Source organism: Xenopus tropicalis, chromosome 6 (genome assembly GCF_000004195.4).
Source record: "Xenopus tropicalis strain Nigerian chromosome 6, UCB_Xtro_10.0, whole genome shotgun sequence".
NCBI lineage: Eukaryota > Metazoa > Chordata > Amphibia > Anura > Pipidae > Xenopus > Xenopus tropicalis.
In genome coordinates, this window is record NC_030682.2 from 125,272,309 (window position 1) to 125,297,837 (window position 25,529).

Sequence of the window (25,529 nt, forward strand, 5' to 3'; positions counted from 1 at the left end):
ACTTTATGCCTAGCAAGCCACCGAGCCATATCAGACCATACTCCCTATGCCACTAGAACTAAGCCTGCTGCTATCTTCTTGCATGGGGATTAAAACAGAATGGTCATAGAAGCCATTTCTAGACAGCTTAAGACAATGGTAGATTTTATCTGTGTTTTTATTTGGTTTTAATTGCTGGGGAATTCCCTACCACTCAGTTAGGGCTGTGGCACACGGGGAGATCATCTTTAGACTAAATAAAGTATAGTTTACCACTTACTATTGTCTAGTTTCCATATTATTTTCCTCCTTGTGCTCCCTAATAGCACATTTATGTTTTACTGGCAATAAAAATAACACAGTAATTTGTAAATTAATGTAGAGTGTCAATGAATCAGCAGCAACCTTCTGTAGGGAGTGAACTTCCCCATGTGCCTTGATAGAACAAAATTGAAATAAAACATGCACGCCATTGAGGGGGGAGAACAGCAAAGGGGAGCGAGCAGGAAATTAGCAGTGGGGGTAAGAGATCCCAGACTAGGGGTTGGTGACAGAGATACCTGCCTAGCGCCCCCCACTGTTGCGGGTGCCTCTTCTGCCAACCCCTGCATCTAGCCATGGGAAAACATGTTTTTTTACAAAATGCATCAGTTAATAGCACTCCTCCAGAAGATTTTTAATTAATATCTAATTTTTAATTTTTATTGTGAAATTTGTGATATCAGCAATATTGCCAGTGGGAAAGGCAACCCAGTAACTATTTATTAACACTTGTAATAACTTATCACTTACTAAAGAGGAGTCAGCATTTATAAATAGCAGCAGTGCAAACTCACAGATCCCCCATGGTAAATGTGCTGGATTTTGTAGTGTTACTAGCCACTTAGGTTTCCATTACCTCAAACTACAATAATCCATGATCATAAATCCTTAACTTTAACTCTTAACCCTAAATCACTAAACCAGCCTTACTTACAAAAATGATGATATTTATCATTATACGCAGGGGTCGCAAGAGCTAATGGGCCCTTATCAGTTGGAATAGGAAACGGTGCTGTATTCTCTCATTCGGCCACAAGGGGGCAGCGCATACCTCGGTTTCCCTGTAATCCTATCCTGATTAAGAATCCAGCTCACACAGCCCAAGCGGCTGCTCCGAGTCTCAGCCTGCCAAGGTCAAGGGATGATTTATTGATATGAATGACATTCGCTGATATTTTTGGATTTGCCATCGTGAGGAAAGGAAGGTAGGTGCGTCTGGTCGCTGCTGGACTGGTTCAGTGGAAGGATCCGGGGGTGGTTGCACCTGGCAGGTCTAGCACCTCGGTCACAATTAAATCGCATCGAAAGTGTGAAAGTTCCGCAGCGATCCGACTCGACTCTCTCCTGTTGCTCTGTGGCCCCTGAGCGTGTGGGCGGGGCTAGGGAGAAGGGCAGACGGGACAGACGGGACAGAGGATGCGACTCCTGCCGTGCCGGGGATGCCATTGCTTGGCTGCTGGGGAAGTGGCACTGGGTCGGTCGGTGCTTCCCCTGGGCTGGGAATTGGGAGAGGAGACACTGAACTCTGGGAAAGGCCGGACCCTCAGCCCCTGTGTATGGGAGCCCAGTCCTTCTCCTCTCCCGCTGATGTGGCCCCCGGGCAGGCAGCCTAGTGAGCTGAGCGATGTGCCACCGAGCGGATCGTACAGCCTGGGCTGGGGCAGTGCTGCCCTCCATCTCACAGCTGGGGAACACTCACACTTACCTACGTCCTGCCAAATACCCATCTATGGGGGGCAACAAGTAACCCAGGGTAACCAGAGCCCCCTGATAACAACCAAGGGAGAACTGGGCGCCCAAGTAATCCCAGCCAGCGGTACGGGCAGGGGCAGCAGAGCTTCTAAATAACTTACAGTCTGAAAGGGGCAGTGCCCCCAAATAACCTACAGCCTGAGGGCAGCAGTGCCCCCAAATAACCTACAGCCTGAGGGCAGCAGTGCCCCCAAATAACCTACAGCCTGAGGGCAGCAGTGCCCCCAAATAACCTACAGCCTGAGGGCAGCAGTGCCACCCTGTAATCTACAGCCTGAGGGCAGCTGTGCCCCCAAATAACCTACAGCCTGGGGGCAGCAGTGCCACCCAGTAATCTACAGCCTGAGGGCAGCAGTGCCCCCAAATAACCTACAGCCTGAGGGCAGCAGTGCCACCCTGTAATCTACAGCCTGAGGGAGTAGCAGTGCCACCCTGTAATCTACAGCCTGAGGGCAGCAGTGCCACCCTGTAATCTATAACCTGAGGGCAGCAGTGCCACCCTGTAATCTACAGCCTGAGGGCAGCAGTGCCACCCTGTAATCTACAACCTGAGGGCAGCAGAGCCACCCTGTAATCTACAGCCTGAGGGCAGCAGTGCCACCCTGTAATCTACAGCCTGAGGGCAGCAGTGCCACCCTGTAATCTACAGCCTGAGGGAGTAGCAGTGCCACCCTGTAATTTACAGCCTGAGGGCAGCAGTGCCACCCTGTAATCTACAGCCTGAGGGAGTAGCAGTGCCACCCTGTAATCTACAGCCTGAGGGCAGCAGTGCCACCCTGTAATCTACAGCCTGAGGGAGTAGCAGTGCCACCCTGTAATCTACAGCCTGAGGGAGTAGCAGTGCCACCCTGTAATCTACAGCCTGAGGGAGTAGCAGTGCCACCCTGTAATCTACAGCCTGAGGGAGTAGCAGTGCCACCCTGTAATCTACAGCCTGAGGGAGTAGCAGTGCCACCCTGTAATCTACAGTGAGGGAGTAGCAGTGCCACTTGCCCCAAGTATTCTACAATGAGGAGGGAGCAGTGCCACCCTGTACCCTACAGCCAGTGCGGGATTGGGGCCATTAAGCAAAATACAGCCAGAAAGAATGGGGTGTTACCAAATAATCTGTATTTGGGGACCAAAACACCAAGTAGCCTATAGCCAGCAGAGCCATGCAGGAAGATTTCCTTCTGATCTACTTTTGCCGGTCCCCTCACAGGTGTGTGTGTGACTGTGTGTGTGACTGTATATATCTGTGTGTGTATATATGTGTGACTGTGTATATATCTGTGTGTGTGTGACTGTGTATATCTGTGTGTGACTGTGTATATATCTGTGTGTGTATATATGTATGACTGTGTATATATCTGTGTGTGACTGTGTATATCTGTGTGTGACTGTGTATATATCTGTGTGTGTATATATGTGTGACTGTGTATATCTCTGTGTGTGTGTGACTGTGTATATCTGTGTGTGACTGTGTATATCTGTGTGTGACTGTGTATATATCTGTGTGTGTGTGACTATGTATATATCTGTGTGTGTATATATGTGTGACTGTGTATATCTCTGTGTGTGTGTGTGACTTTGTATATCTGTGTGTGACTGTGTATATATCTGTGTGTGTGTGTGTGTGACTGTGTATATATCTGTGTGTGTATATATGTGTGACTGTGTATATATCTGTGTGTGTGTGACTGTGTATATATCTGTGTGTGACTGTGTATATATCTGTGTGTGTGTGACTGTGTATATCTCTGTGTGACTGTGTATATATCTGTGTGTGACTGTGTATATATCTGTGTGTGTGTGACTGTGTATATCTCTGTGTGACTGTGTATATATCTGTGTGTGACTGTGTATATATCTGTGTGTGTGTGACTGTGTATATCTCTGTGTGACTGTGTATATATCTGTGTGTGTGTGACTGTGTATATATCTGTGTGTGTGACTGTATATCTCTGTGTGTGTGACTGTGTATATATCTGTGTGTGTGACTGTGTATATATCTGTGTGTGTGACTATATCTCTGTGTGTGTTACTGTGTATATGTGTGTGTGTGTGTGTGACTGTGTATATGTGTGTGTGTGACTGTGTATATATCTGTGTGTGTTACTGTGTATATGTGTGTGTGTGTCACTGTGTATGTGTGTATTTCTGTGTATATATCCAAGTGTGTGTATTACTGTGTATATATCCATGTGTGTGTGTCAGGAAAAGTTTGACCTCAGATTTCAAGAACTGCATCAAATGGTCCTGTCTGACCCTGCTTGAAATCTGTGTTTGTGATATAGCAGAACTACAACTCCCATAACCTAACCGTAACAGCCAGAGTAGTGAACAGTAGTTCTGGAGCATCTGGAGAGCCACAGGCTGTGGTTTCCTGAAGTGGAATGTGGTTTTGTGGCCGCCACTGAATGCTGTTGGCTTGGGTTGTGAGTGCTGCTGGGAGATGTGTGTGCACTGCAGCAGGTGATTTTTGTGACGTGTTGTTAGTTTGTATGTTGTGCTATTGTGCAGTGTGAGCCTGGTGTTGCTGCTGCTGAATTGCCCTCACTGCACCTTGCGGTGGGTTTTTCCCAGGACAGGCTTGGACAATACCAGCCAGTACTGGAGAAGCTGGCCTGTCTTGTTATGGGTGCTAAGAGACAGCAGTGCTGTGTGTTTACTGTGCATATAGTTAGGAGTTTTGAGAGATAATGAATGGGAGGAGGGCTGGAGAAGGGGCTGGCACAGAATGATAACCCTTTATCTCCCTACTTGCCCGATAAGGGGGTTAATACTGGTCTCCACCCATAAACAGGCTGAGCTCCCAGAGCCAAACCCACCTGCTGTGTTCTGATGGAGATGGAGTTGGTGGGATCCTATAAAAGTGCACAACAAGACGCCAGGTGGAGAGCTCTTGGGCACCCAGAAAGGGACACTTGTCACAAGCAGGCAGCGAGCTGACAGCACACAACTACTCCACACAGAATGGCACACGCTTGGGGATATGGTCCTGACAATGGTGAGTGATGGCAGCAAGTGGGGTATCTTTCCTTTAGCAGACTTGGGCTGACCGTGACAGGTGATGACATGATATTTAAAGATGCCAAACAGCTAAGGAAAGCTCAGCTAGAAGAGTAGCTCACCCATATCCCTGTGAAGTTGTAAAGACTCACATCCTTAGATATCCCACCCTTATGGCATCAGCTCTGTACCCCTGTTTTCTTTATTACTGGAGATTGTTCATTAGATTGCGGTACTTGGGATTCCCTTTAAATTCAATGCAAGGGGATATGATCTTGTATTTAGTGTTTGGCAGGTATCTCTCCTATAAATCTGTAACTGTTTGTCACTGGGCATCCCTGTGCATGAATCTGATATGTTTTCCAAACTTTATTCAAACTATTGCATTGTGTGCATTATGTGTTATTATTCAATAGATGTGATGCCTTGAGTGCCGTAGCAATACATTGTGTTACTAGTGTACTGAATGGCAGGGATCCCTCTTCTGTCTGCTGCCTGTGTGACCTTGACATGAAATGAAGGCTCCAGTAGTGAAATAACATAACTATAAATCCCATCCTTACTGAGGTCATTAAAACCCACTGCCACCAACCTATTTAATAATTCAGCTTTAATAATATCCCTTCCCAGTAATTTCCTAACTGAAATCCATGCCAGCATGGGATGGGCACGTAGGGAAGGATCTGAGAATTAGCAGCGGTTGTACATACTGTTTGCCTGTTTCAGGGAATAATTCAATATTAACTTTGCTAAGAGCTACTGATTAATCTCCCCGGGCTACTTGCTCTAAGGGAGCTCTGTTATCTTATTCCGACCTTGTGGAACCTTGACATTCCTTTTGCTTCCCTTTTCATATTGGGTCAGTGAAAGCAAAGAATAAGGGGCAAAATGACAAAATACATGTGATTTGTTTATTTAATATTTTTCTGTTACTTCAGAATTACCAATAAAGTAGCAAATCTATTCGACTGTCCCTGCTCATTGTACCCCTTGCTTTTGTTCCTTGCACACAAGGAGATGCAACTGGATCAGGATTATAGACTAACTTACTATACTTCAAGGCTTTTTGTTTGATCCAGAAATTCCAGCTCAGCTTTAGAGACATTTCAGAAAGGCAGGGGTATCAGAGAAATTATGTAATTTGAGGGATGTCCTACCTGTGGTCCTCCAGCTGTCTGGAGTGTTGCAGTTCATCTGAACAGGATGATATGTCTTTTGTGCAATTATGGTTGAGGATTACTAAATTGAAATGTCTATGAGGATTTTCATTCATTCAGGTCATGATATACAGTATATACAGAATTAAGTCTAAAGCAACTGGACTTTCTGAGTTTTTTTAAATGTTTCACTACTTATCTAAGCAGCTTCTTCAGTTCAACTGAGTGGTAGGGAATTCCTCAGCATTGAAACCCTTATGGGTAGTACAGTCACAGCCATCCAATCTCAGTGGTTCCATTAAACTTCCTATCACTCAGTTGAACTGAAGAAGCCGTTCGGATAAGTGGTGAAATGTTTTCAAGAAAACTCGGAAAGTCCAGCTACTTTAAACTTCATTCTACTAGATACTAGGTCCAATTTTGTTCACCAATGGCTGTAGTGGGATCTTTCTCACTTCGAGTACTTAGTGCAGCCACAACCATGTGTATAGGAGCAGGCACTCAATGAGCAATTCTCATGGCAAGAATGTAAAAATCAGATTAATTAAAGTAGCAATAGCAGAGTCAGCCTTATGCGTTTCATTTTGTCATAACATTTAGTCATAGGTTTTCCATAGTACAGCCACTCCCTCAACTGTTGGGGACATTGTGGAACTACTCCTGTCAGTAGGAAACTTCGTAATACTATAGGTTACCACTCCTGTCTGTAGGATACTTAGTAATACTGTTTTGCCCTGGCTATAGGTTACTTAGTGGAACCACTCCTGTCTGTAGGATACTTAGTAATACTGTTTTGCCCTGGCTATAGGTTACTTAGTGGAACCATTCCTGTCTGTAGGATACTTAGTAATACTGTTTTGCCCTGGCTATAGGTTACTTAGTGGAACCATTCCTGTCTGTAGGACACTTGGCAGCACTGCTTCTCCTGTCTGTAGGTTACTTGGCACTAGGTTACTTGGTTCATGGCACAGTTCCCTCGTGGCTGAAGGTTACGTGGTAGCACTGCTTCTGCCCAGCTGCAGATTACTTCCTGGCACTGCTACTGGGTATTTAATTAGACACATTAACCAAAGTCAACAGTTTTATGCTTGCTGCGGTGAATGACACTAGACAAACAGTATAAAATGGCAAATGTTTAAAACACACAAAAAATAAGGATCACTTCCCAAACAACTTAGTTACTTATGATTTCCATTACCCACAATACTTGATATTTAAGAGAACTTCCCCTTAAGTAGTTTGTATATTTAATTAAGAAATAGACCACACTATATATATATATATATATATATATATATATACTGATTGTTAAGCCTGCAGAAAGAGAGGATATAACCTTTTAATTTTGTGTATTTCCTTAGGACCAGCAACTTGGCACCATGCCTTCCCTATTGCCCATGGAGATCATCAGTCCCCTATTAACATTGTATCAGCCGAAGCTAAGTATGACCACCACCTTAAGCCCATAAGCATCAAGTACGACCCGTCCACGGCCAAAGTCATCCTGAACAATGGACACGCCTTCAATGTGGAGTTCGACGACTCAGAAGACAAATCAGGTGAGATTTTTAGTGAATAGCACTCTGCTGGGTGTGTGTTTTACAGGTGGATACATTTCAAGGTGGCTGTTATCTTTTTTTTTGCAAGAGATATGCTGTGTACACGCTACTGTGTGTAACTTCTCAGCCTGCTACTGTATTCAGCTCACACTATCAGCATGACTCACAATGGGCCAGTGACTTCTCAGTGCTTGTCACAGTGCAGATTTCTGCTGATAGAGATCTGATAGAGAGCTGAACTACAAGTTTTACAATTGTTCCAGCATCATGAGTCATATGGGGATTCTGGGAGCTGTAGTTCTTCTCTATTACAAATTGATTATCCCTGCAGGATTTTATAGTAAACACATAGAAGGTGTTGAGAGTTGTAGTTTCCAACTGCTGAAGGACATCCAGTTTGACTTTAAGTGGAAAGTATCATAATGAATATGTATATAATTAGTGACGTATCCCCACCCCCTGCCATCGACTAGGAAGTCTGACTAGACCGACTTTAAATTAGAAGCAGCATGTATATTGATCTGTCTGATTGTGTTGTTCTTTTAATAAATGTGTGTGTTAGGGGGTAGGAGGGCTGGCAGCAGGTGGATTTGTCCCTCTTTGTAGGCTCTAGGGTAAAATGGGGGGATAGATAGATAGATAGATAGATAGATACAGATAGATACAGAATCAGCCCAGGCGCAGGCACGCGCAGCAATATAGAAGCCACCACAGGCAAATGTGCCAGCTCTAAGTTTACATGTATGTAATTTTTAAGGGAGAATATATAGTGCTCCTTTAAAAAGTGCTATAATGTCACTTTAAGGGCAGTGGCATTTGCAGAGATTTCAGTACCTATCCCCCAATATGTACATATGCTGCTGATCTTAGTTTAACATTTGGGGTCTTTCCTCTGTTTCTAGGTTACTGCACTGTATCTGTACCACATCTAGGCATGTACACTGGATGTTCCGCTTGTTCCATAGTGATCCTTTCTTTTATTCTCACGTGACTTGTAGAGACAGCGCCACAGCTCTGACATTTCACTTGCCCATTCTATAGCCAAACCCCCCTGCAGCAGTGCTTGGTTCTGCTGGGGGTGCAGTTAATTGCTGAATTCATGAACAAAATTAATTATGTATATTTCATGAAATCACTGGTTATTTTTTTATTTAATAGTAAAGGGAAGTCAACACCCCCGTAAAGTTCATGTACCCCTAACTCTATGGCCCTGCTGGTAGCACAGCAGAGATACAAGGGAAAATGTTATTTATTCAGTATGTCATTATAATAACATAGGCAACACCTTTATTATCCATATGCTATTGTACTGAATGGCCCAAGGCTTTGCTGCTCTAGCTGTTATATACAGGTGAACAATAATCGGCTCATACATGTTTTATATTCACTGTATCCTTTCTCTTTGCTGCATGCCTCAATAAACAAGGTGTTTTAATGCAGAATCGAGCTGATTTAACGGGGATTTGAGAGCAGGTTGCAGGCTGGACATGCTTCATTTAAATCAGATATAAGCAATCTGTTTGGTGTGTTTGGTTTTATCGGATGTGGGAGAGGTGTAGTTCTGCAAGGTTGCCTGTGTCTGCTGCAGGTGCTCCCATAAACAGAAAATGATGTAGGGCTGAATGGGTTAAACCATGGGAAAGGGCTGTTACTGGGAGACTGGACTCTGAGAACCTGATTCATTGCTGTGTCCGTCTTGGCACCTTATGGCTGAGACACTAAAAATAGAATGTAAGCTCCGTATAGCACAGACGGGTCAAAGTGCAGAACTAAAGAGGAGAAAAGAGATTTAGCCCAGCCTGTGGCCCAGAGTTGTTTCCTTAAAGTTAACCCCAACTGTAGTTTTTACTTTCCTGCCGATCTGCCCCTTTCTGCACACAATGGGGGAAATGCAGTATCAGGTGCAATGTTTGCTCCAGTTCTAGTAACTCATGGAAACCAATCAGCAGGTAGCATTCCCTGGCCTCATGTTTGAAAGCAAACATCTTGTTGGTTGTCATGGGGAATTACCCGTATTATAGGCATCAATACATATACACATACATACAATTTATATGTAGGAGCTGCAACAGATTGACTAAAATAAAGGTACCCTGTCCGCTGTTCAGCTCCCTGCATTTAACTTCTGTGATCAGTGATCCCTGCAGCCCTTGTAACCAGAGAACATTTAATATTGAAAAGAAGCAGCACAAGAAGACAAGTCATTCATTAAGAAATTGTTCATTTTTAAGACAACGTCCCCTTTACTACTCAGTGACCTTATCCACAATGACATTTAATACAGTTGTCCTTCTATACAGATCCAGTATATACAATTCATGGTATTGCTCTTATAAATTCATCTTATGATCTTCCACTAGAGTAAAGAGGGTAGAAGTACATTCCGGGAAAGACTCAGTATAAGTAGGATATCAGCAGAGAACCCTGGCTCTTTCCGTGTTTGTATTTATATATCTGCCGAATACAAGTCAGGGTCGTGCCTCACTAGAATGTTACTGTTGATTTATCGAGTGGACCTGGGCCCAGGAGACCCCAGGGAGACACAGCAATGTGTTCACTCTACAAGCTAATAATCTGAGAGCTCAGTACGCGCATGGTCTGTGATTCCCTGCAAAGCCTTTAGTTCCTCCAGTGACCGGGATGTGTGTATTAAAGCAACAGAGATCTAACAGCACTGTGTTATCAGTTTATACAGTAGGAAGAACCTTATAGATTATAGGATATTCCTGTTGTCATAAACACTCCCATCATTCTTAGCTAATGCCCATAATCAGGCTGCAGGGAGTTATACCATCTTTGGTTAGTTCATACAGCAATTGTGCCTGGAAAAAGAGACTGCACTTTGGAGATTACACATAGCACTACCCATAATGACACATACACACTCATTGTCTGCTGCATTTAATACAGAAATAAGAAGGAACATAAGTAATACACTGCCTTGCGTTCCTCCTCACAGCAATACTCATGGAAACAATGATCATCATACCAAAATAAAAATGATGTATTTTATGTTCAACCAAAGGTCAAATATTACATATATGTACCACACACACATGTTGATTTTGTAAGATTTGTCCGTCACTCTACACGTCACACACCTACGTCATGGTTCTCTTTTTCCCGCCATTGTTTGTATTTAGGGTTGTGCCTCTGTTTGATTTGTAACTTTGAGAAAGGCTGGAGATCCAGCCGAAACGTCAGTCTTTGTTATAGTCTGAAATAAATAGTGTCTTATTCTAAGTCCTGTGTGGAGCGGTCCGTTTGTTCGTGTTACTATCCAGAGGTTTAAGGACTGCACCCAGGCGATGGAATCTCTCTTTTTCGTGAGTGACTATCTTTTGGGACTTTATATATATATATATATAGGGAGAGAAAGAGAGAGACCAATTTTCCCAGGTTACTGTAAAACAAATCTTGTATTGAAATTATGTGATATTTTATTGCAAACCAATATTATGCTGTAACAGATCTATAACACATTTACATCAGTAATGAGACCTACAGGGAAAAGCACCCCCCTTCACGAAAAGTTATTTTTTTCCAGTTCCCAGTTCCTAGAACTCTGTAAAAAAAAAGTGGTAGTAACACTGGGGCTTCTCTTTCTCATGCAGTTGTTTAATATGAGAAATATTTCCAGGGCACTTTGATCGCTGAAGCGTCGGATTGTGGGACACATCTAGGTCACACTGTGTGTGTGTGTTGTGCATTTGTTCCCATCTCATGAATAATGGAAATCCCTTGGATCCAAAATGTTCTGCTCAGCTTCTCTCTCTACCATAGCTGATCTGTTGAGGATTCTTGAAGAAGGAAAGGGTGCCCTACTTACCATTCTCTTATTCTTCTTATTGGCAAAAACTTAAGCCTAACTTATAACTAGAAAATAATCCAGAAAGAGGTCCGGTTAACACAACATGCAAGCTGCAAAGTGCAAATAATAGGGGCAGTCCATCACGTTTTTTGGATTTTGTACCCTTCCCCAGGGGTGAGTGCTAAAAAGTGCAGGTTCCCCAGTTGGCATTCTTGAGGGGTGGGCAGGGGAAACACTTAAACATCCCCTCACCATCACCTAACTTGCACATCATTCATACACCTTGTCTCCTATGGCAAAGCTGTGTTGCTTTAATCCGGTGCAACATGCAAAGTTCAGCAAAAACTTACACACAAGTGCTTGGAGAATATAGCAGGCATTCTGGATACCTGTACTGCCATACATATTTCTGGTTGACATATAGGTTGCAGTAGCAACACCATCCCATCCTGTTCTCTTATAGGAACAAGAAGTCAATTTGGGGTACATTGCACAACAACATTTATGCCCGAGGGGCTGTGCAATGTACAAAACTATGCCCCTACTGATGATGAAGGTGACTTTATTGAAACAAGTGATGTTTGATATTGCTGAATGCATCTATTCCTGCCATTAAGTTGGATAAATAGATTGCAAGTGACATGTTTCACATTTATGGGCCCAAGAGAGACTAATATATGACCACAGCATACTGCATTTATTTTTCATATGCGCAGCAACTACAAATATGCTCTTACAATGGAGCGATGGTGGTTAATGAAGCAAATGGATCTTTTTGCAATGAGTCCGCTCTTATACTAACAATGGACACATTTTCACCTGGGCTGTAACCCACGCCAACAAATCAAATATCTTGCTTCCATTGTTCTACCTGCAGCTGGCTGAACAAAGGGAATCACTCATTAGTTGCCATGGGTTACCACCTAGGTGCAAATTTGCCCAGTGTTGGTAAATGAGCCTTAGTGAGCACAATAAAGCCATTGACTGTCTTGTTTCTGATAATGAGCCTTAAGAAATAACATTATGAGGGATAGCTGGTCTATAAATAGGCAGGCTTGCTTTTACTTGAATGAACCAGTGTTTTATTTAGCCCAACCAAAGGCTATAAAAATACGAACCATGTACAAGCTCAGCAGTTAACACCAAGCAAGATACCCATGTAAAATCACAGATGCAAATGTTAAAGCCTATGTATATTACACTAATAACTACCATGATGGTATGACCTTATGCCTGCATTGCTAAAAAGTGACCATATGTTATGAGCCTATCCCGATACAAACTCCTCCTACATCGCACTGCCTAACTTACTGTACTACTGACGTTGTGAGCCATTTGTAACTGAGCAATTACTGTTGTTTTATTTGCTTACGGAGAGGAAAAGCTCCTGCCCAGGGCTGCCAAGTGTGCAACGGCCTTGCTTTTTATCTTTCCTTCATAATAGATTTTTATCTGAGCCGTACCCATGTTACAGAATAATTATCCTCCCTTGGCGCTATTATATTATTCCTCTACTTTGTACTTTTATCAAATGAAACTAATTGCCTTTCTATAATGCTGCCCCCAATGTAATGAGTCCATTATCCTGCTGCTTAACATCAAAATAAAATTACCAACATGATCCTATCTACTAATAATCAGTTTGCTGCCTTTCCATTTTACTCATTCAGTGCTACATTGGTGTTTGCCAAGGGTTTAACCCCTAGAGGGATGGTGGCTGGAAAGCATGCTGCTGCTCCAAGTGTTAGTTGGTGCAACTGTCTCCATACTTTATCATACAGATGAAGGTTCACAGGATGGACATCTCAATTATTTGAGCCATTTTGAACTGGCCTTGAGTGGTGCTAATGCAGTTTGACCAGTATTGACATTAGCATCCAACAATAAGTATGCCTATGAGCACTTTAGCAGACCCTTTATGGATGGTCAAATCAAATTATATACAAATTATTTAACAACTTGCATGTTAAACTGTCAAACAACCCCATGTCATGAGATAATGATCCACTCCAGGCCTTTTTGAGACCTTATTTCATATAACCATTTAGTGTTAAGAGGAATTCCAGCCTAAATAAATCAGGATGGGATCATTATCTCCCTCATGACATGGGGTTGGTTGACAGCTCTGTCTATGTTGAAATCAAACAACATGTTTACCTTCATGTTCTGTGCAGACCCCCAAACTAGTAAATCTCTTCATTTATTTCAGGACAGCAGGCACATAAATTGCAACAGAATTACGTTCGTCCTTGTATCAGACACAGATGATTTCATTCAATAATCATTCTACCAAATGCTTTCTCTTGCTGGAAGGCACCTAGCCTATTTTTAAACCAACCAATGAATCATGCTAATCATGACCTCTCTTTGCTTGGGATTTCCATTATTTGACTTCCATAGCAGCTAAATATAATAATCTGCTTTAATTGTTTTAACTTACATTAAGCCTAAACCCAATGTAGCCTTCCTGTGCTCCATTAAGTATTTCATTCAGTTCATTGAGCTAAGGGAGTTCATCTTCCCACAACTCCCAGTACAGACTGGCACAGGGCATGGAGATTGGGTTTAGGAAAGCCTCCCTGTTGTATCTTTGGTGGGCATAGGTGTGATGTGCCTAACATTGGTGTTTAAAGGGAAAACTATACCCCTGGACAATCTAGGTCTCTAATATGTAAAACCCTGCTTTATGTAAAAAATTAATGTTCATTAATATATACTTTTCTCTGATGGAGCACACAGCCCATCACTCAATGGTGGCTCAAGGGAAAAGTTGTAAAAGGGCAATATTTACTGATATACAGTATATTCCCCTTTAGTATGATTTTGAATAGTCCACTTAACATGATATAAACTATCTATTGGTTAAGTATAGTTTTCCTTTAATAAATACAAAAGCTTAACAGACATGAAACTTAGCTTTCAGTCTTAAACTGGGGCAGCTCTGTGCATTTTATTGTTGTTACTGCTCTAGAGAAACATTGTAGTGACTAAATGTCAGTTGTTCTATAGGTGTCACCTGTAGCCTGCCACTTATCATCTGTTTAGATCAGGGATCCCCAACCTTTCTTACTCGTGAGCCACAGTCAAATGTAAAAAGACTTGGAAAGCAACACAAACACCATAAAAGTTCATGGAGGTGCCAAATAAGGGCTGTGATTGGCTATTAGGGGCCTCTATGCACACTCACAGGGGGGCTTTATTTAGTAGGAAATCTTGTTTGTATTCAACCAAAAATTCAAAAATAACTACCAGGTTTGGGGGCACTGAGAGCAACATCTAAGGGGTTGGGGAGCAACATGTTGCCCCTGAGCCACTGGTTGGGGATCACTGGTTTAGATTATGGCACACAGCAGGGCAGTATGGGCAAAAACATTCTGGTTGCGTTTGGCATGTGAACTAGAGAATATGATTATGTAGGGACCCATAGGGTTAAGCTCCCTATGGTGTTATCCCTTATCTTTATCTAATCTGTGCTGTTATAGGGCAGAGCCCTCTGCACTCCTATTACAGTTATTAGGCTACCCCCTATAGGTTTAGCCCAGGTTGACCACTCCCCTTGGCAGACTATATAGTGTCTTGCACAAGGGAGTGTCTTCCTCTTTTGGCTGCATGCTGTGTTCTGGACAGATCCCAACTGAGCCTGGACCAGAACATAGGCCCAGAAGCCATTTGTACCCTAGGGGACCACCTACCCTAGTGATAAGTCGGGGACAGGGCCCCGTGAACGAGGTAAAGCCTGCACAGTCAGTCATATGTAATAGCACCCTCTAGGAGTGGTGAGCATAGTCAGCTTATTTAGTAAGGGCAGCACTAGCCCCATCAAAGGAGACTGTAAGGGTTTAGTCTAACCCAGGCTTTGTATGCCTTGCTGTAGGGACCACAGTTAAGACGCAGGATTCAGGCAGTTCCTTACCCTGAACCATAGTTGGCTGGAGGGGATCTGTTCCAGTAAAGGGCATCCATTCCTGGTATACAGCTAATACTCTGCATATCCTATCAAGTGGGTTATACTGTTCCTTAAGGGTCACATCTGCTGTTATCCTCTGTGACCATCCACTGCTGTGTCTGTGAGTATAAACCCTGCTGCACTACTACACTGTGCCTGTATCCAAATAAACTTGTACTATAGTTATCTATAAAGAATCCTCTGGCGTCCATCTTTTATTATTTGCACTACACACCTCAGCTAGTTGTAGTTCAACTACACCCTCGCTCCATCTAATTCTCCCATATAGCGGAGGCTCACTCCTTTGTATTAAGTGTCGCATGTAACCCATGCTCTCCTTTATACTACTAGCCCGGATTTGTCCTTAAATAGGCCAAATAGGTGTTACAATTATTTTTGTAGTACAACCAAGAACCTTAAGAATATACACAGACGTTTGACAGAAACATTCCTCCTGTGCCGTGTCATTTTTGCACTCTATCACCTTGTATATTTTGCATTTTGCGGAACAATAGTGGCAGGCCTGTACGTGACTGCTCTACCAGCACAGCTTAGCCACACAATGAGATGTTATCTTGGGCTACACACAGCCAGTGGATACAAAGAAATTAGTCATCTACTCAGAAGCCACAGCCTTATATGTGAAGCAGGGATTATCGTATATAGTTATTATGACAGTCTCGGCTCTAGTTCCCCTAGAATAAAAAATACAGTATAAGGGCAGGGCTGATACTGTGAACAGAAATTCAATTTCAGCTTAGTTACCTTAACTCTTAGGTGCATCATATTACCTGGCCCGCAGTAGCAACAGCACCCTTAGTGGTCATAATAAGTTGGTGCTTTTGACACATGTGTATTGGTAGAATGCCCAAGCCAAAACACAAAGTATGGAAGCTCCCACTTTTATGTGTAAACAGAAATATACACAGCACATTTTGGTAAATTATATCTTTTCAAAGAGTGAAGGGAGACACCATACTTTGAAACAGTATATATATTTACTTTAAGAAGACTTTAGTGCTGCTGCTGTCCAACACAGTCCTAGCTGTCAGCCTTTTGCCAGGGGTGGCTAAGAATTCTGGGAGCTGTAGTTCAGCAACCACTAAAAGTCACAGGTTTAGTTTTCTGCTTTACAGGTTCCAAGGACACTTTGTTTTCTGTTTCAACCTTCCAAACAGGAATCTCCCACTGTGTGATATTTGCTAGATCCGCCAGCAGGACGGGGAGATAAAACAAAGAGACAGCAGGCTGACAGAGACAGGAACCCCCTGCTCAGGGTATGAAGGAGACATCGCTGCATTCAATAACTGAGCAGTTCAAGGAATTATTATAGTCTATACAAATGCAAAAGTCTTCTGGCCTGTACAGAGTAATGCTACCAGTGGCCTCTATGTAGGTAACTGTAGCTGAATAAAATTGGCCACTCTATAACATGCTAAAAGTTAACTTATAGGTGAACTACACCTTGCCTTAAGCAATTAAAAACATGAATACAAAAAGTAACAGTGAAAATAAAACCAGTTTTTTCTTGATGTTGTTGCTGGGGTTAGTGACCTTCCCTTCAGGAATCCACTTTTTTGGGATCTGTCTGAACCCTGAATACTTCATACAATTTGGCCAAATAGCGAACTGAATCCAAATCCGTATCCAATTCTGCTATGGACGGGTTAAAGAGAACAGTTGTCTTTGTGGGTGAGTTTCCACTAAGTTTAATGGAAAATGGTTGAGTGGTAGTTCCCAAATTTTGTTGCCAAAGCTATTGCTGCCTTTGGAGCGGCAACACAGCACAAGTTACAGAAGTATTTGCTTTTGGATACTTTACCAACCATGAGTAACCTTAGCTTTTGACGTGTGTTTGCCATCATTTCAGTAATTAGCTATTATTGTTATTATTTAAATAAGCCCCAACATATTTCACAGCACTGTACAATAGAAATGTATACATGTCATATATACATATTACATACAAATAAGGGCCAACAGGAGGTTCTGTGTACCTATAGGAGGTACTAGTCCTATCTAGAAGTGCCAGTTACCTTGCAAGGTAGGGAGTGGGCATGTGTTATTCTTCCCTGTGTTTGCTAAACTCTGTGTTTGCTAAAACTGGAAGGCAAAAGACATGCTCAATATTTCATGCACTGCACAGTGCCGCCCAAGGTGGCCTTGAAAGAGCAGAATTTCCTGTACTGTAGGAATCTGTATGGAACCAGCGGATGCTAAAATGTTTTAGTAGACAGGAATATAATCTAATATATGAATCTGTATTATCTAAGTGATCTAAAGAGACTTATAACATGAAGGTATGCAGAGACAAAATAAAATTGCTTTGACCTCTTAGATGGCGAGCTTGAAATTTACTCTTCAGCCATTTACTAATCATAGTATCATTCAAGGCTTATACCTAATGGAATAGTTTTGAATTGGTAAAGAAACAAAGTTCCCCAACCACACACTGTTGATAAATAAGAGACCTTTGCCCAAGACTGACCTATCCGAGGTGAGACACCGTCCCTACATTTGACTAACGGCCCCAATTTATGTCCCTAATATAGATCGGTTTAAGGCAGGGTGAGGTAAGAGGAATAATTAATAGTGCAGTAAAGGGTTAATTAACAATTGAGAGAAATGTTGAAGGTTCATGAAGTGAATAGCTGAAAGAGATAAGACTGTGCGATGTCTAGCAAACAGCCCCGTCACTCTAGGAGGCAATAAACAACACATCAAGTTCCGCTTTTCACAGGAAACCTTAAGTTATGGATAAGGATTAACTAGTAACTTGCATGCTCTTTAATAAGAGATATTTCTGTAGCAAATGTTTTGCCTTTTATGGGAATAACTGTAAGGCTATTGTACTTTTGGTGTAAACCATCACATATATGACGCTTATAAAAGGACGGACTACTATTGCATTATATTGAAGCCTCTCTTACTACATGTTGTAGCCTTGGCTTGTGTGTGTAGAGACCACTTCCATAAGACTTTGTATTGAGTATGTGCCTAATAAATGACTCAGAACCATGTCTCAGAGTCCTGAAAATACCTAACCAAGCTAGTTGTGTTTTGGAATTATTTGGGGTAGGGGGATTGGGCAGAGGAATCTTTTGATAAAGATTTGTTTTATTGGTGTAAATGCATTTGCTGATTGCTGCTATCGGTTACTGCACAGTGGCAAAATTGTATTATTTTCAGAATTATTGTGCTGCAGATCATAGACATATGGTCAGTATACCCAATGTTGAGGTGTAGGCCAATGCAGAGTGGCTGATAACTAATGTGTTGGCTTTTCCCCCGGCGATTCTCTGTGTTGCCAGTGGAAAGACATTTAGGAGAGATTACTGTATATACTCGAGTATAAGCCTAGTTTTTCAGCACCGAAAATGTACTGAAAAATTCCCTCTCAGCTTATACTCAAGTCATCTTCATCTTCCATCCTCACCTGTCCCGTTCTGCACTAGAAATTGCACTTTATATTATATATAAACTATATATATAGTTTTGAAGGATTTTAACTCTTTGTGTTTTAGCTTGGTTGCTGATTGAGCTAAGGGGGTAGTACTCTAAAGGTATCATTGTTGATACCAAATTGTTTTTGTTAACCCTCTTCTCCACTTGCAGAGCTAGTTTACTGTTTTTCTTTGAAATACATATTTAAAAGCATATACCCCACTGATACCTCAATTAATGTAATTTTATTGGTATTTATTTTGATAAGTTTTTCCAGTTTAAATAAGGTAAAATTAGGAACCTCGGCTTATATTTGGATCAGCTTATACTCGAGCAGTAGTGGAGATCTATCACAGGCGACTAATCCCTGCTTTGGGCATTAGCCTTAGCCTTTATTTTAGCACACATGGAAGAGCATTTCCTCTGCTTGATAGAGACTCTGCTAATGTATTTAAGGGGAATGGATTTAGCCAAACATCACCGTCCATTTTGCAGATTAAGAGGGAAACTCTAGCACATGTTAATTACTTGCTCTTTTCTTTTTTTGCAGTGCTTAGTGGGGGAGCAGTGAGTCACCCCTACCGCCTTAAGCAGTTCCACTTCCACTGGGGATCTTGTGACGGTCATGGCTCGGAGCATACAGTCGATGGAGTCAAATATGAAGCAGAGGTGAGGAAATATATTGATATGTATAAATGATCATCAGAGGGTGGAACAACAGTAGAGGTAGGAAAGCATGTAGTGTAACAGCAGAAAGCAAAAAACAGGAAAGGGTAGGGAAGGTGAACTGGAAGGGACAACTAGCAATCCCATATTCATGGGAAATAAAGATAATTCTTTCCTGCATGCAAACCCCTAGATGATGTAGAATTCAATAGGGAAAGCAGAATTTGTTCTTTTGGTTTTGTGTTAGTTATATGGTTTCCTGCTGTTCATTTCAGCTTCACTTGGTTCACTGGAATACAAAATATGCCAGCATGGCAGAAGCCGTAAAACACTGTGATGGACTTGCTGTGGTCGGGGTCTTTTTAAAGGTAAGAAATGGGTTAAATCACAGATCCCTTATACACTCTGTGTATGTAAATATAATATTGTGTTTAGTTTTCATTTAATAAACAGTAAAGAATGAGACTATAACATAGGTGTGCATAGAGCAGTTGTCCTGCCCATACATGGATTAAACTAATTAGCCAGTTGGCCTAGACCACAATAGTACATAACCCCTTATGGCCAAGAATAGACTGATATTCCAATAATTTCTGTAGAGAATTCTTCTGTACATATTTTTTCCAACTATATGAAGCGTTTAAAACAAAATTTTAGACTAATAAGGGGTCGTAGTAAAAAAGTGGGGTTCTAATGGTGGCCTTGCCCTCTTTACCTACTGTCTCGGTTTGCCTGTCACTTGTACAGCGCTCTTACATGCAGTGATGTGGTATAGTTCTCACACTATAAATACACGTAAGAATGCTGAAAAGCGTGTTTTCTTTTAAATATTTTATAGGTAGGAGAAGCACATCCAGGCTTGCAGAAAGTACTTGATGCACTAAAGCTTATACCAAACAAGGTAACTTTGCCTACTTTTTTCATAATACAGCTGTATATACCCAAATATATGCTAACATTTCCATCACCTGTTTTATTTTACTTGTTTATGTTACTTTTATTTCAAGCAACTGCACAGCAGCATTTATTCTCTACTTTCACATAGATAGTTTTTTTTAATTATCCACTTTTATTATTTAGTGAAACACTAATGGAGATTTTTAGTTGTCTGCTAAATAGAAATTATATCTAAAGGGTTCTGCATTCTCTTGATTTCTGCAGATATTTTCTAGTTGTCTAACCCTACTAATTAAGACTCATAGTTGCCCCTTTCACCTTATTTTTATTCTTCTCTTTTTCTTCTTCTTGCTGTCGCCATCTCCCTATCTCTCCCCAGTTCCATTTTCCTGCCTTTCTGCTCTGTTCTTGTCCCCCATTCCTCCTTTTCCATTTTTTACTGCTTTCATTCATATTCACGTCCCCATCATGCTATCATTTTCCCCTTCCTCTTCATGCAACTAATCTTCCATTCACTTCAGACTTTTCAGGGATCATCTGCTGTTATATGGCTGCAAAAGCAAGGACTGAGCAGGAAGTTCTTTAGCTTGACAGCTGTTTAAATCTTCCACTACTTTTACAATCCTGACACAGCTCCTGCATTCGCCATCATGCAACAGCAGTTTAAGAACCATCTGTATGAGAGGTTGATGCCTGAACATTCTGCAGGGAAGGCAATAACAATAAGGTGCTACATACATACAAAAACAACTAAAATATTCTGCCTCTTTTCTTTTTTAGGGTAACGAGGCACCCTTTACTGATTACGATCCTTCTGTCTTACTTCCCAATTCACTGGATTTCTGGAATTATAAAGGATCTTTGACTACTCCCCCATTGCTCCAGTGTGTTCTGTGGCATGTCCTGAGGGAACCAATAGCTGTGAGCAATCAGCAGGTAGGCCTCATTTACGTGTATATAAATTCTGTGCATGCTTTTAGAAGACATGATTATAGTAATAATGATAGGGCAAGCCTGAGGGGGATAAGTAACTCCTATCGCCTCATCGAGAAATTGTTTTCAGATATATTCATATCACTTTTTGTAACAAAAGAATTACTTGTGGGCGCATCAGTAGGTGTGTTTAATGATAACAGTCACCTTGTGAAAGAGAGACACATTCCTAAAGTTTGCTTAGGACTGTGACACACGGAGCTACTTGTGACCAACTACTTGTTGTGGCTACAAAATGCCAGAAATTACTGAATACTGAAAATTGTCTCTGCTAAAACACATGTAGAGACAATTATCAGTATTTTTGTAGCCCCAACAAGTAGCTATTAGAGGTTAGTTAAGCCTTTGAAGACAAAATGCTATTTTCAGAAAGGCCATGATGTGACATCTACTGAAATGTCTTGTATGTGTAAGACAGGCTTTCTGCATGCTAAAAGAATGTTAAAAATGTCTCCTCCTACACAATGACATAAAAATGAGCTCCTTTTTTAAAAGAAAACTACATATACAATCTTTATCGGCCATTGAGTCAAACCAGTTACATAAGATGCACCTTAAATGTCTTCATTGAGCATTCTGCTCCTCAAAAGTGAGGGAAAAGGTGGGGTGGTCAAGCTAAGATCATTGCTTGAAATGTATCATAGATTCGAACAGTGTGCCAAAAGTTTTTGGAAGAGATGATATCTCCCTGTAAGGCTAGCCTTAATGAAAACACCTGAGTGGCTTTTTTTGGAGGCACGACAGATGATCTGTAGGAGCAGGAATCTGTAGCCCAGATTGGAATCTGCGTTGGGTCTTAGAAAGATAGTTCTGATATTTCTGGGTTTACCTAATAGGGGTAAAAGCTGGGTATATTGCCTCTAACAAACATGACAGCTTAACTATTTGTCTGATTACATAGCAAGTGCTAGAGGTAGGTCTGGTTGTGGTGGGGACGTGTGTTGGCCAGACCCAGTCTCTGTATATGAAGCTATTTGTAATTGAATATTATGTAAGTTGCTGTTTGTAGCAGGCTAGTTGTAAACATAGGGATTCTGCTACACAGTATATATGCTGGCTATGTCCATTTTCTGAACAAGGAGCAAAGCTGGTTGTCAGCCAGTGAGTTACAGTGGTGCCCAATCAGGGAAAGGAAGGGCATGGAGTTCATACATACAACTTGCTAGGTTTTTGTTTGAAAAAAGAAATCTTTTTAAACCCTGGAGATTTGTTTCTTACACCCTTTGAGCCAATTCTTCCATGTCATTCTTGTATTAGTTATATGACAAATGCACCTTTATTTACCAAAGGAGAGGAATAGTAAATTTACGTAATCTAGTATCTGTGTTTGTTTTGTTTGCCGTATTTACATCAGATTTCACTGTTGTGTGAATATTTCCATTTTGTTTCCAGCATATCGCCTCAGAAATGATTCTCTTAGCATATAGCATAGAAGCTTAGGCCAACACTCCTTAGTGTATTTGATGTTTTGTATGTGGAATTCTTAAATGAAGGTTTAGCACAAGCACTAGTATTATAGCAAGGAATGATTCCCAGGGACTTCTATTCCTTAGCTAAGGCAATAAGTATGGCCCCTTCCTCTAATAAACAGTCTTTTATGCTATTACCCCATAGTGGGCTGATAGTCTGTTTAAACATAACAGGCCAGATTCAATTTTCTCAGAAAAGTTTATCTCCTAATTCAATTCCAGTGTTTCCTACAGAGCCAGATGCAATTTAATGAGAAAAACGTATCTTACTGTTTATCACATGAAAACTCGGTCTATGGGAAAACATGGAAAATTGTTTTCTTTTCAAATTGAATCTTGTCCATAAGTTTTTTTATGATAACCATAAAATAAAGTTTTTATAGGGAATTTAATTTAGGCCAATATAAGAAACTACTGGGGTCGGATCTGGGAATCTTACTGATACCATGGAGGTAGCATGGAATTTTACTCATGGTGTATATAGCTGTACCGCATACATTTTACAGGAAAAAAGGAACCTTGGATTAGGAAAATGTTTGTGCTAGTGATAAAAACTCAGCTTTGGAGTGAGTCTGTAAAAATTTGTAACCATGGTGTCTTTCATATTTTATCAGAAGAGGTTTTGGTTATCTAATAGAGACACTGGGTTTCTGCTAGGTTCCTCTGGAGCAGAAGTGTTGCTGGTTATCAGCACTTACCATGTAGGGAGTAGGGCACACAGTTTAGACCAGAGTTAGCGATCGTGGGGCAACTGTCACTGTAGGAAGGTCTGCTTCTAACAGGGAAAAAAAACAGCAGTAGAGTCCAACCAGCAGCCATATAGCTGTTTCTGGTAGTTCAGCAACAGCTGAAGGCCTCTTATTGGCCTTCCCTTATGGATATTTATAGTAGTTAATATATAGTTACAGATGCTTAATGGGCCCCAGTGATGCTGGAAGCCCAGGGTATATCCTGCAAATGACATGGATGCTATACCAAGTGACAGGTGCATTACCATAGGTGAGAAGGAAGGGGTAGAATCTTGCTCCGAGTCCTGTATACCTTGTAACGTTTGCCCAGTCCATCTGACTAACTGTAATCATTTGGGTAAACATTTTTTTTCTTTTGTTATTTAGCTGTCACAGCTGCGTAGCCTTTTCTTCAATGCTGAAGGAGATACCCCTTGTTGCATGGTGGACAACTTCCGCCCACCTCAGCCTCTAAAGAGCCGTCATGTGAGAGCTTCATTCCAATAGGACAAGACTCCTCTGCCTAGATTGCGCTGGAACCATTTTTAAAAAATGCTCAATTTTTATTTGCTGCATCTCTTATTCCTGAATCTATACTCTCCTCTCATGGCGACATATTTACCAAAGAGTGAAAAGAGTGCAACAGTTCAATAGAAAGAAACTCCCAAGTTCTCAGTTCACTTCTATAGGGTTTCTATGGCATGAAAATAGAGTTACAGTTATATGACAAATAAGCCCTAAGAAAAGCCTATGCAAGTGAACAAAAAGCTGTGAAATTTCCCTCAGTTTTCACCCTTTGATAAATATGCCTTCAAGTGTGAGATTGTGATTAATGAAATGTGAAGGTCATCTGGGAAAAGCAAATCACCAGTTATATGAGATGTTGCTTAGCATTTGCCTCTATATTCTTGCTAAAACATATGCTGCACTGTTATACTAACAAGATAGGGGAAGGGGAGAATTCACCAAAACACAGGATGTCGTCATATATATTTTTTTTTAATGAAAAAAAACCTAATTTACCAATTTATAAGCAATAAAACCAGCAAAACCACCAAAAATGGCAACTGAAATAAGTGTGGCACAGAGACATATTAATAGATATGTAAGTTTGTGTTACTACAACATCATTGCACTTTTGACGTGATATTTTGCTCTTAAACAGCAATTTACAATTTTGAAAAAAGAGCAATATTTTAATGGTAAAATATAACAAATTATAAGTTTGACATCCGTGAATTCCTCCCTAGAGCTCCTAGAATTGTTGTAGGCTTCTCTGCTTAATAAAGAAACTTGAATTTAAGTACATACACTGATATGTATTAAAAAATGTGAACTGATTTTCAAATTGTTTATCAGTTTGGATTATTCAGACATCGCTTTTAAGAGAGGTATACAGATTTTACATTTATATAGCTTATATTAAATGTCTTAATAATGGTGCTTATTTTGCACCTGTCTTAACTTCAACTAGCAGATGAATTATATATTACAATAAATATATATATAAATATATATAAATATATGTGTATTTTGGATACCTTAATAAAAAGTTATACTTGCAATCACTTTGAAGCTGTTTTATTGATCACAAGAGCAAGCAGATACATTTTCATGGGCACATTTATTTTATTTTGGAAAATCTGCATGGTATATATTCCATTTAGGAAGGTTTCACTTCCTATTGATTTGTGGAATCACTGGTTGTTTTGTTTAAGCATTACTTCCCTAAATCTGTATTTTTACATAGAGCGTGAGTGGGAGCAGCCCTATTACTGCCAAGGCTTGCTGTCTGTCAAGCTTTAGGACAAGTACTCTTTATACATCGAGACCATGAAGCATTTTCAATTCTAAACCCCTTTAAAAGAGATACTATGGCAGCCCATACCTGTATGTACCAATGCAAGAATGAATAGTAGGAATGTTCTCTACTCTCAGTACACTAGGCCCTCCTCCCCGAGTCAAGGAGGAATGCAAAGCACGCTCATATAAGAAGTATAGTTTGGACAATGAATTATTGTGTGTGCAGAGAACAGAAAATAAAATAAATACTGATAATGGCTGTAATGGTAGGTAGTAGCAGAGCCATGATTAG

At 41.0% G+C, this 25,529-nt stretch overlaps 1 protein-coding gene across 2 annotated transcripts; it reads left to right on the plus strand.

Annotated features, from left to right (window-relative positions):
• Positions 1-1,132: 1,132 nt before the first annotated feature.
• On the plus strand, positions 1,133-25,002 carry ca2 (carbonic anhydrase 2). Of its 2 annotated transcripts, XM_012964640.3 has the most exons (8): positions 1,133-1,226; positions 4,559-4,762; positions 7,283-7,480; positions 19,232-19,350; positions 19,623-19,715; positions 20,186-20,248; positions 21,025-21,180; positions 23,822-25,002. In XM_012964640.3, the coding sequence occupies exons 2-8, from the start codon at positions 4,729-4,731 to the stop codon at positions 23,939-23,941; spliced, it is 783 nt and encodes a 260-aa protein (XP_012820094.1). In that variant the 5' UTR covers positions 1,133-1,226; positions 4,559-4,728; the 3' UTR covers positions 23,942-25,002.
• The last annotated feature ends 527 nt before the right edge of the window (positions 25,003-25,529 follow it).